The sequence below is a fragment of the Muscardinus avellanarius genome (genome assembly GCF_963383645.1).
Source record: "Muscardinus avellanarius genome assembly, chromosome: 16".
NCBI lineage: Eukaryota > Metazoa > Chordata > Mammalia > Rodentia > Gliridae > Muscardinus > Muscardinus avellanarius.
In genome coordinates, this window is record NC_137802.1 from 52,981,189 (window position 1) to 52,994,106 (window position 12,918).

At 44.6% G+C, this 12,918-nt stretch overlaps 1 protein-coding gene across 1 annotated transcript in view; it reads right to left on the minus strand.

Moving 5' to 3' along the window:
• Positions 1-12,918, minus strand: part of BRCA1 (BRCA1 DNA repair associated) — a gene marked incomplete at both ends in the record, with an annotated part of 79,426 nt that overhangs the window by 5,984 nt on the left and 60,524 nt on the right. Inside the window, 3 exons of the mRNA XM_080714076.1 lie at positions 5,483-5,566; positions 11,109-11,149; positions 11,628-11,705. Coding sequence (XP_080570202.1) covers positions 5,483-5,566; positions 11,109-11,149; positions 11,628-11,705 — 203 coding nt within the window. The remainder of the gene's footprint in view (positions 1-5,482; positions 5,567-11,108; positions 11,150-11,627; positions 11,706-12,918) is intronic.

Below are 12,918 nucleotides of genomic sequence, written 5' to 3' on the forward strand. Positions count from 1 at the left end.
GTCTGTGAACCACGATCCTCCTGTCCTTGAACCACAAACCTCCTGTCTCAGCCTCCCGAATGCTGGGATTATAAGCATGCACCACCATGCCTAGCTAGCCTAGAATTCTTCTTATTTTTATTTTTTGTGGTCCTAGGGATGGAACTTTGAGACAGTCTACCTCTGAACTACACCCCCCACAATAATTTTTATTCTTTATTTTAAAACAGGGTCGCACTAAGTTGCAGAGGGCCCCACTAAGTAGCCTATGCGGGCCACAAATCTACAATCCTCCTGTCTCAGCCTCCCAAGTACTGGGATTACAACCGTGTGCCATTACGCCCGGCTCCTAGAACTCTTAAAAAATTTTTTTTTGGGCCGGGCGTGGTGGCGCACGCTTGTAATCCCCGCGCTTGGGAGGCAGAGACAGGAGGATCGCGCAGGTTCGAAGCCAGCCGCATGTGCTGGCTTAGGAGACCCTGTTTCCAAACAAAAATGTAAAAGTAGGTCTGGGAGTGTAGCCTGGAGGTAGAAGGGCTTCCAGGAACCCCAGTACCACCAAAAAAATTTTTTTTGTGTGGTGCTGGGGATTGTTGTATTCTATCTCTGAGTTACAGGCCTAGACCTGTTTTACTTTTTCTTTTGAAACAGGGTCTAAGTCGCCGAGGGCCTTACTAAATGCTGAGGCTGGCTTCCAAGTACTGGGGTTACAGGCACATCCTCCCATGCTTGGCTTATTTTTTATATTGGAACAAGGTCTCCCTAAACTGCTGAGGGCTTTGCTTAGTTGCTGAGGCTGGCCTTGAACCTGTAATCCTCCTGTCTCAGCCTCCCAAGTATTGAGATTACAAGCGTGTGCCACCATGCCTAGACTAGTCTTCTCATTCATGAAAAGCCAGCCTCACTGGCTTAAGAGACCCTGTTTCCAAATAAAAATATAAAATAGGTCTGGGAGTGTAGCCTGGAGGTAGAAGGGTTTTCAGGAACTCCAGTACCACTAAAAAAAAAAAAAAAAAAAAAAAGTTATTTGGGGCAATATTATCTTTTTTTCTTTTTCTGGTGGCACTGGGGATTGAATGCAGGGCTTCTATATGCTAGACAAGTATCCACCACTGAGCTCATCCTCAGCCCAACACTGGTCATCTCGACTCTCTTCCTACTTTCCCATTCCACTAAGAAGAAAACTTCTTAGGCCCAGAATTCACCAGGCCTCAAAGAGACTAAGATAGAGAAGCTAAAAACACAGATGACCTTATAAGAAAGCCACTCCTAAGCCGGCGGGTGGCGCACGCTTGTAATCCCCATGCTTGGGAGGTGGAGACAGGAGGATTGGGCAGGTCTGAAGCCAGCTGTGTTGGCTTAAAGAGCCCCTGTTTCCAGCTGGGTGTGGTGGCGCACGCTTGTAATCCCAGCATTTGGGAGGCTGAGACTGGAGGATCGCGGTTCGCAGCCAGTCCCAGCTACTTAGTGAGGCCCTCTGCAACTTAGTGAGACCCTGTTTTGAAATAAAGAACAAAAAAAATAGGGCAGGGAGTGTAGCTCGGAGGTCAAATGCCCCTGGGTTCCACTCCAAACCCGCAAAAAGAAAAAGAAAAAAGAAAAAGAAAAAAAAAAAGAAAAAAAAAAAAAGCAGGGCACATCTGTTTCGGTTTCAAGTGACATCTTCCATCTGCCACTTTCTGTGTGAATAAAATACATCCCAACCTGTTGCCAGTGAGAGATAGAAAGGAAATAGGCAAGTAGGCAGATAGGGAAAAGGCCTTGGTAGAAAAAATACTTAATTTCCTGAGGGGCGAGGGGCCAAGTGGTTTACTAATCAACAAACCCAGGGGACATCACTGGAGCAAGTCTGACACTTCCGAAAGGAGACCCTTCAAAGGACTTGCAAATACCTTATGCAAATTCTGAGAGCTGCTTCCCAGAATCCCAAACTCACCACAACCAAGCAGAGGACACGCAGACATCTGACAAAACCCCTAGCACAGCCACCAAATTTTTTTTCCCCCGCTTGGGGACTCCCTCCCCTTTTGGGGAGCTTTTCTCTCTCTCGCAGGTCGTGTTAGCCTTGAGAGAAGGTGAAGTGCAACTGATGGCCACATGGCCTAGGCTACTCTTGGGTAGTGACCTGAAGGCCTCTGCTGGACATCAAGGCTGACCAGGGCCCCTAGGGGTGACCTGCACCTCTTTTCTGGCAGATCGCGTGGACCCTGGGAGAAAGTAGTTTGCAATTGAAGGCACTTGGCTCGGGCAACACTCAGGTAGTGACCTGAAGGCAGCTACTGGACACCAGAGTTCTGACAGCCCCTTTGGGGTGATCAGCCACCTTTCCCTATTCCCTGCTGCTTCCAGTAAACCATTTACTCCCCTTCCTGTGGTCTGTGGGTATCATTCTTTGCTCATCGTAGACAAGAACCCGGTAAGGAAACGCCAAGTTTCTTCTCAAGAAACTCCGTTTCATCTTTGATGAAACTCTGGGTTTCTTCTCAAGAAACCCCTCCGCTTCATCTTGGGGGCTCAGAAGAAACCCCTCGTTTCACCAGGACCTAGAAGCTCAGAATGCTAAAAGTTCTCCGGAAAGTCAGCTGGAGCTAAATGCTGCCATTAAAAAATAAGAGATTAGGAATTTTTACATCTAGGCTGACACTGGCTGATGAGAATGTCTAAGTTATAAGATAAGAAATTTGAAGCTTCACCTCTACAAATAGTTTTCTCTTCTACAGGAAAATACTATGGTGATATTTAGTATCTTCAAAATGTCATTTCTTTGGCCACACACTTTTTTTTTGCAGTACTAGGGATGGAACCCGGGGGAGGGAATTCTACCTCCGAGCCACACCCCTTGCTGCAGCTTCTCAAGTAGCTGGGATTGTGGGAGTGCTCTACTGTATTGTAGCCACTCTTCTTTTTTTTTTTTTTTTGTATGGGAGATTGAACCCAGGGATTTACCTCTGAGTCATGCCCCCAACCCTTAAAGCGCCACCACACCCAGCTATTTTTTTTTTTATTGTGAAACAAGATTTTGCTAGGTTTCTGAGGATATTGATATGTTGTTAAGGCTAGTGTTGAACCTGGGATCCTCCCATCTCAGCCTCCCAAGTACTAGATTAAAGAGGTGTATCAGACATGTCCTATTATTGCTATCCCAAATGCAGGAAAATTCCCAAGCCCTAGAATTGAAGGTAGGAGGAACCTGGTCTTTGCCTTGGATTTAGTGGAATAAAAACAAATGGCTGGCTGGGCGTGGTGGTGCACATCTGCTTGGGAGGCTTAGATAGGAGGATCACAGTTTTGAGGACAGCCTCAATAACAAAGATAGACCTGGTTTCAAAATAAAAAATAAAAAGGGCTAAGGGGGTAGCTTGGAGGTAGAACACTCCTCGGGTCAATTCAGTTCCAGAAAACCCCATAATAAACAATGGCTGATTCACACAGAGTTCCCCTGGGGCAAAGGCAGAAGGAGAAGTGGGCCAAGCCCTTTTCCTGGCATCTGGGACAGTTACTCGATAGGCTCAGAGGTGAGGGCAGGCTGACCCCCAGGCTCAGAACTCCAGGCTTGATCTATGCTAATCTCCCAAAGCAGTTTTCCTTCGAAAACCACCCCTACCGGTTCTGTCAAGTTTCTGTGAAGGGACAGACAGTGCTCTGTATGGGAGTGTTCTCAAATGCATGGCAGTGCACACTTGGAAGAAGAAAAGCGGACGGAACAGGACGCTTAGAGAGGATGCCAGGAAAGCAGCGGGGCGAGGTCTGACAGGCCATGGGGTCAGCTCCGCCTAAGTCATCTGCTACATTATGATCTGGGGAGGTCAGTGAGTCCTCCTGGGCCTCACTTGCAAGGTTGTTAGAATAATCTGCTTTTCCCCTCCATAAAGCCTTCTGTCATTTTCCAAGAAACCATGAGTATTGTTAAGAGTGTAAGAGTTGGAGACAACCTGGCGTGCTTGGGCACCTTTGTAATCACATTACTTGAGAGGCTGAGACAAGAGGATCCGGGTTCACAAACAGCCTCAGCTACTTAGGCCTTCTGCAACTTAGAGAGACCGTGTTTTAAAATAAAGAATAAAATAGGGCTGAGGGTGAAGCTCAGAGATAGAATGCCTCTGGATTCAACCCCCAGTACAAAAAAAAAAAAAAAAAAAAAGGGAGCAACTCATGGTGATATATGCATGTAAACCCAGCCACTTGGGAGGCCAAGGCAGGAGGATTGCAAGTTCCAGGCCAGACTAGGCAATTTAGCAAGATCCTGTGTCTCCAAATAAAATTTTAAAAAGGCCGGCGATGTAGCACAGTGGCAGAGCGCTCCTGGGCTCAATCACCAGTACTAAGAGGGGTCAAAGGAAATAATTTAGACTTGAAGCTAGAATGGCTGGGTTCAATTTCTATTTCTTTCTTTTTTCTTTTTTTTTGATGGTACTGGGGTTCCTGGAAACCCTTCCACCTCTGGGCTATACTCCCAGACCTATTATATATATATATATATATATATATATATATATATATATATATATATATATATATATATATGGAAACAGGGTCTCTTAAGTCAGCGAGGCTGGCTTCCAACCAGCCCGATCCTGTCTCCGCCTCCCAAGCACGGGGATTACAAGCGTGCGCCACCACGCCCGGCATATTCAACCTTTCTGAGCCTCAATTTTCTTATATGTAAAATAAGTAGAAATAGCACATATTTTATAGGATTGTTATAAAACCGTTAGTTAGTTAGTTAAAATATGGTGGAGCATTTAGAGCAGTCTTGGAATACAATGAACATTAAATGTTACCTATTATTGCTGAGGCTGGGCTCAAACCTATGTCTTCCTTTCTCAGCCTCCCAAGTGCTGGGATTGTAGGTATACACCACCATGCCTGGCTATTATTACTACTAGCTTCTTCTTGGATGTTTTCATAGATATAGAGAGCACTGTGTACACCCTGCTTATACCAGTTACTACACCGCTTTACAGAAAGGCACCATGGTGAAGTAGGAAGAACAAAGGCTTTAGATTCACAACTCTTTAAAATCCTAGCTTTGAGCCGGGCATGGTGGCGCACGCTTGTAATCCCAGCATTCGGGAGGCTGAGACCTGGAGGATCGCAGTTCACGGACAGCCTCAACTACTTAGTGAGGCCCTCTGCAACTCAGTGAGACCCGGCTTCAAAATAAATAAAAAACAGGGCAGGGGGTGTAGCACGGAGGTCAAACGCCCCTGGGTTCCACCCCCCCCCCCGACTCACAAAAAAAAAAAAAAAAAAAAAAAAAAATCCTAGCTTTGCCCATTATCAGCTGAGATCTGAACCCCAGACTGGAAACCAAATTATACAAATTATACAATGACTCTAGCTGGGCTGGGAGAAGTAAAAACAAATCTCTGTGAAAGTGCTGAGCCAGTTTCTAGCAGAGTACACGCCTCCCGATGTAACAGAGGAAGACCATCTCAACCATGTGGGCTGGGAGGGCGAGCAGGCGGTGGGGTTTTGGTCAACAGGAGGGACAGGTCTTTACTTTTGTGTCCGGGGATTCTCTTGATCGCTTTGGACCTTGGTGGTTTCTTCCGTTGATCACATCTCCTCTGACTTCAAAATCATGCTGAAAGAAACCAAACCCAAGCCATTAGGTTAAGGAAAAGGCTCCTTTGGAGAAGTGGAGCAGAAACATTTATTTTTTGTGTTATTGGGGATGGAACCCAGGGGCATTCTACTTCCAAGCTACATCCCCAGACCTATGTTTTTTTCTTTCTTTCTTTTTTTTTTTTTGTGGGTCTGGAGATGGAACCCAGGGCTATTCACAACCGCTGAGCTATACCCCCTGCCCTATTTTATTTTAGTTTTTTTTGGTGGTACTGGGGTTCCTGGAAACCCTTCTACCTCTGGGCTACACTCTCAGACCTATTTTTATATTTTTATTTGGAAACAGGGTCTCTTAAGCCAGCGAGGCTGGCTTCGAACCTGCACGATCCTCCTGTCTCTGCCTCCCAGGCATGGGGATTACAAGCGTGCGCCACCATGCCCAGCTCCTGCCCTATTTTTAATTCTTTATTTTGAAACAGGGACTCACTAAATTGTGGAGGGCGTCACTAAATAGCTGAGGCTGGCTGGGCATGGTGGCGCATGCTTGTAATCCCTGCACTTGGAGGCAGAGACAGGAGGATTGTGCAGGTTCGAAGCCAGCCTTGCTGGTTTAAGAGACCCTGTTTCCAAATAAAAATATAAAAATAGGTCTGGGAGTGTAGCCCGGAGGTAGAAGGCCCCTGGGTTCCATCCCCAGTACCACCAAACAAACAAACAAACAAACAAACAAACCCTGAGGCTGTCTGTGAACCGTGATCCTTCGGTCTCAGCCTCCCAAATGCTGGGATTACAAGCATGAACCACCATGCCTGGCTCTTTTTTTCCTTCCTTTTTCCCCCCCGCGGGTCTGGGGATGGTGTAGGACCAAAGCGGAGCCATGACAGGCTTCATCCATACAGCAAACATGCTAGGCCTAAGTTTCAGTTTCCCAGGAATACAACTAACAGTTAAGTGCCAGTTTTGGTACCTGGGTCAGGATGAAAAACTCCCAACCAACCCCAGGAGGCACGAACCAAATGGGAGGCACCAAGTATCCTGTCGTTGCTTGTGATAACAGCAGTAAAGTAAAAATTCCTTTTGGTTTAAAGATAACTCCTTTGTAAATCACAGCCCGAGTGACTGAAATGTATAAAACTGCCTTGGTAGCCGGGCGTGGTGGCGCACGCTTGTAAACCCCGTGCTTGGGAGGCTGAGACAGGAGGATCACACAGGTTTGAAGCCAGCCTCAGCTACTTAGTGAGGCTCTCAGCAACTTAGTGAGAGACCCTGTTTCCAAATAAAATATAAAATAGGTCTGGGAGTATAGGCTGGAGGTAGAAAGCCTCTGGGTTCCACCCTATAGTAACACCAAAAAAAAAAAAAAACAAAAAAACTGCCTTGGAACAAAGACTCGGGGTCCTTGTCAAGACTTCACTCTTCACTGTGTTGGAGGGACTCGGACCCTAGCTCAAGCTGGTTCCCCAGTAAACTCCTTCCTGTAAACTCCTTCCTGTTGTTTGCATTATTTTGTGTGGTGGTGGTCTCTGTCACCCTGGGGTCCCAGACTTTGAGTATAACAATGGAACCCAGGGATATTCAGCCTCCAAGCTACACCTCCTGCCCTATTTTTTATTCTTTATTTTGAAACAGGGCCTCACTACACTGCAGAGGGCCTCACTAAGTAGCTGAGGCTGCCTGCGAACTGTGATCCTCCAGTTTCAGCCTCCTGAATGCTGGGATTACAAGCGTGCGCCACCACGCGGGCTTCTTTTCTTTTCTTCCTTCCTTTCTTTGTGGTACTGGGGGTAGAACCCAGGAGGTTTTCTACCTCCGGGCTATACCCCCAGATGTATTTTATATTTTATTTGGAAACAGGGTCTCACTAAGTTGCTGAGACTGGCTTCAAACTTGTGCGATCCTCCTGTCTCAGCCTCCCAAGCGTTGGGATTAGAAGTGTGCGCCACCACGCCTGGCCTTTTTGTTTATTTTTGAAACAGGGTCTCACTGAGTTGGAAAGGGCCTCACTAAGTAGCTGATGTTGTCTGTGAACCCAGACCCTCCTCTCTCAGCTTCGCAAATGCTGGGATACCAGCGTGCGCCAACGCGCCCAGCTAGCAGACGCACGTATTAATGACATTCAGCATCACCAGAGTTTTGATCGTAAATAGTAAATAATAAATAAAATCATTCTTTTCAGTGGACTGGATGAAATGTCTAGGATCTCAACTGCTGAAGTCAATCAGGTGAAGCAAATCTTTATGGGCAAAATTACCAATTGGCTTTCACCTCACTGGAACTTAATGCATTTTAATCTCAACATCTATCTCCTCTCAAAACATTCACTTAGCATTTAGATTAAACTGCTACGACTGTGCTGTTACAAAGGTAACTGGAGAACTCCTGATCTCTTAAGTCAACTATGTGTTATCATCTGAAGGAATAAGAGCTTTTCAGATTTCTATAGAGACTTATACAGTTAATGAAACCAAAATGATAAAATGTGCATTTAATATATTGAATAAACGTACAGGTTTTTCATAATCATTATTTTGACTGATTAAGAAAAAGAGGTTAAAGAGGGATAGTATTAGGGAGTTAAGAATTTTGGAGAGAAATGTGGGAAAGAATGCTTAGAAATGATTCTGAGAGCCAGGTGTGGTGGCATACACACGCAATCCCAATACTTGGAAGGCTGAGGAGGATGGAAGGTTTGAGGCTGGCCTGAGAAATTTAGTGAGACCCTGTTTTAAAATAAAAATAAGATACTGGGTGTGGTGGTACACACCTGTCCCAGTACTTGGGAGGCTGAGAGAGGAGGATCACAGGTTTGTGGCAAGGGTTAGCAACGCCTTCTGCAACATAGGAAGATCCTGTTACACAATGAAAAAGGGTAAAAGAAAGAAAGAAAGAAAGAAAGAAAGAAAGAAAGAAAGAAAGAAAGAAAGAAAGAACAACTGGAAATATATATCGTTCAGTGGTAGAGTGCTTGGCTAGCATGAATGAAGCCCTGGGTCTGATCCCTGCACCACCACCATCACAAAAATTGATAGTTTTGATCCTGCAACTCAAATTATAGTGATATATATATATGAGAATATTATGAAAAATAAATAAAGCTGGGTGTGGTGACACATGCCTGTAACTCCAGTACTTGGGAGGCAGAGACAGAAGGAGACTAGGGTTAGGCCAGCCTCAGCAATTTAGTGGGACCATGTTTCAAAATAAAAAAATAAAGAAAAGGAGCTGGGCATGGTGGCACATGTAATCCCAGTATTTGGGAGGCTGAGACAGGAGGATCACAGGTTTGAGGACATGCTCAGCAAATAATGAGACTCTCATCAACCTAGTGAGATACTGTTTCAAATGAAAGACAAAGGTCATCAGGCATGGTGGCACACGCTTATAATCCCAGCATTTGGGAGGCTGAGACAGGAGGATCACACTTAGTGAGGCCCTTTGCAACTCAGTGAGAACCCATTTCAAAATAAAGAATAAAACATAGGGCCAGGTGTGGTGGCACATGCTTGTAATCCCAGCATTCGGGAGGCGGAGACTGAAGAATCGTGGTTTGGGACAGCCTTAGCTACTTAGTGGGGGGCCCTTCGCAACTGTGAGACTCGGTTTCAAAAATATAAAAATACTTAAAAAAAAAATACTAGGACTGGGGGTGTAGCTCAGAGGTACAATGCCCCTGGGTTCCATGCCCGGTACCACAAAAAGAACAGGGAAAAAAAAAAAAAATAGGGCTGGGGGTGTAGCTCAGAGGTGTAATGCCCCTGGGTTCCATCTCCAGTACTGGAGAAAAACCAAACTTTTTTCTTTTGTATCTCCCCTCATTAGAACGTTAAGTTATACCAAAGCAGGAATTGGTCAATCTTTTTTATTGTTTCAAATCCTAGTACCCGGCACATAGTAGGATTGCAATAAAGTTACTGAATGAAAGTTAAGACGAACAACAGTGTCATTTAATTAATTATGAATATACTGAATAGCACATAATAGTTTAAAGCTGCTTTCACTAATTTTATTTTGCCTGATCTATTGTCACCAGCAGCTCCTGGTGTTCTAAAATTATTCTTTCTCCTACACTTTATCTTATTTACCTCTCACTGTTCTCAGTATCATAAAGAGCAACATCTCTCTGAAGGAATCCGATTTCTAAAGAGACATATTTACATGTTAATACAAAGTCTTTTTCTTTAACAGTGAACAGGCAGTTTTCTAAAAAGCTGTACACATGTAAGATTCAGTCTCCTTCCTTCTTTTTTGGTGCTGGAGATTGAACCCAGGGGCATTTTGCTTCTGAGTTACACCTCCAGCCCTATTTTATTTGTTATTTATAAACAGGGAGCCTGGCGTGGTGGCTCAGCTTATAATCCCAGCATTAGGGAGGCTGAAACGGTTTAAGGACAGCCTCAGCAACTTAGTGAGATCCTGTTTCAAAAATAAAAAAAATAGGGCAGAGGGTGTAACTGAGAGGTCGAACGTCCCTGGGTTCCATCCCCAGACCTGCCAAAAAACAAACAGAACAAAACAAAAAAACAAGGTCTCACTAAATTGCTGAGGCAATTTAGTTAAGGTTGGTCCCCAACTTGGGATCCTTCTGTGTCAGACTCCCAAGTTTTGGGATTACAAATGTGTGTCATAGCGCCTGGCTCCTTTTTTTTAAAATTTTTTTTTAAATTTTGAGACAGGGTCTTGTTAAGTTGTTGAGGCTGGCCTGGAACTTGCAGTTCTCCCGCCTCAGCTAATCCCAATATAGCTGGAATTACAGGGATGTACATGCCTGGCATCGGAAGCATTTTTTTTTTCTGGTACTGGGAATGGAACCCAGGGGCATCCTACCTCCGAGCTACACCCCCAGACCTATTTTTTATTTTCTTTCTTTCTTTTTTTTTTTGGTGGTACTGGGGTTCCTGAAAACCCTTCTACCTCCAAGCTACACTCCCAGACACCTATTTTTTATATTTTTATTTAAAAACAGGGTCCCTTAAGCCAGAGAGGCTGGCTTAGAACCTGCATGATCCTCCAGTCTCCGCCTCCCAACTTCGGGGATTACAAGTATACATCATCACGCCCAGCTTTATTCTTTATTTTGAAACAGGGTCTCACTGAGTTGCAAATGGCCTCACTAAGTAGCTAAGGCTGTTTGCAAACCGCGATCCTCCTGTCTCAGCCTCCTGAATGCTGGGATTACAAACCTGCACCACCACGCCTAGCTTCGGCATCACTTTTTTTTTTTTGGTGGTACTAGGGGTGGAACTCATCGGCTTTCTACCTCCGGGCTACACTCAGAGACCTATTTTATACTTTATTTGGAAACAGGGTCTCACTAAGTTGCTGAGAGCCTCACTAAGTAGCTGAGGCTGGCTTCGAACCTGTGCGATCCTCCTGTCTCAGCCTCCCAAGCGCGGGGATTACAAGTGTGCGCCACCACACCTGGCTCAGCATCACTCTTAATGATCCTCAAGGCCAAGGAAAATTTACAAATTGTGGTGCATTAGTGGAAGGAAGCAGTACGTTTTTTTCATAACTGTGACTCAGTGGCACCAACGGTCACTGATTAAACATCAAGTACGTACCTCATCCAGCACCTTTTGTTCTTTAATAGACTGGGTTACCCCTAAAGAGATGACAGAAATGACAGGTCACACAGAGCAGAACACACTTCTTTGGTTGAGCAGTAGAGAGTTGAGGAATTCACCAAAGGGTATGGGGAAGGTTCTCTCCCTCCACAGCCATGGCTCTTTAATGAGGTTGTGGCAGATTTCCCTCTTGGAGACACAGTTGATGCTTAATTTAAACATTGTAATGTGTTGCTGTACATGGATTTCTGCCCACTATTAAATAAATCCCTAGTTTGTATGCTAACATAGCCAGGAGCAGATTAGGTTCTATCAGTTATAAAAGAAATGCATTTTCCCAACAACACCAGCTTATCTGAACAAAGTGATATGAATTAAAGATAAAACTTGTTTTGTGTTACCTTAAAGACCTTTGGGTAATACAGACTCAGCATCAGCAGAAACCTTAGGTGTTAAAATGTTAGGTGTAAAAATGCAATTCTGAGGTGTTAAAGGGAGAAGCTGTATTATACTTACAGAAATAGCTAACTACCCATTTTCCTCCTGCAATTCCCAGAAAATATTTCAGTGTCCGTTCACATACAAACTCAGCATCTGCAGAACGAAAAACATCTGAAGGATTAGAATAAGAAAACAAAATCAGGAAGTGCTTCCCAAGAAGCTAAAGATCCCCAGCTCCTTCTGGCCTCAAGATCGATCTAGATCGATGATTCTCACAGCCTGGGTGATAGCGTCAGAGGACGGAAGCACCACTAATTATCACCAGCAGGTATGGATCTTTAGGTGCCTGGAAGAAGCAGAGATCAAGACCAGAGGAAATGTCTGCCTCATCTTCTAGATGCCAAGGATAACTAAAGAGCTGTATTGTGTTTAAAAAAAAAATTAACCACAGGCCGGGCATGGTGGCGCACGGTTGTAATTCTAGCTTTTGGGAGGCTGAGACAGGAGAAGCGGGGTTCGAGAACAGCCTATCTGCTTAGTGAGGTCCTTTGCAACTCAGCGAGACCTTGCTTCAAAATAAAGAATAAAAAATAGGGTTAGGGGGAGTAGCTCGGAGATAGAATGCCCCTGGGTTCCATCCCCAGTACCACAAACAAAACAAACAAACCCATGTCAATAGTTGTGATTTATGTGGATGGACAAGATCTGTTTGACTGGATGGTAATACGCAGAACAAAAGCTTGTTAAAATCCTAAATCTGAGGTGTCAGTGTGACGTACTTGCACCCCCATAACTTTTACCTAGAGAATACTGATGCCCTCATATTCCCGAGAGACAAAGGAAAATACAGTCTTTTCATAGCTTTTCCCTTTCCTATGTAAGTATTTCTGAAAGTAGCAATAAAGAATCACTACTTTTTGTGTCACTGGGAATTTAATCCAGGGGTATGCTACCTCAGGGGGGTGAGGTACACGCCTAACCCTATTTTATTATTTTGGTACTGGGGTTTGAACTCAGGGGCATTCTAACTCCAAGCCACATCCCAACCCTATTATAATTTTATTTTTGAAACAGGGTCTTGGTTGGCTGATGAGAGTCTCACTACTGCTGAGTCTGTCCTTGAACTTGTGCTCCTCCTGTCTCAGCCTCTCAAGTACTGGGATTACAAGAGTGTACCATCATGCCTGGCTTTTATTTTTTATTTTGAAATAGGGTCTTACTAAGTTGTGGAGGGCCTACATTTTTGAGGCTGTTCTTGAATCTGTAATCCTCCTGTCTCAGTCTCCTAAGTACTGGGATTGTAAATGTGCATCACCGCACCTGGTAAAGACTCACTTGTTTCCTAGTGGGCTTTTTTTTTTTTTTT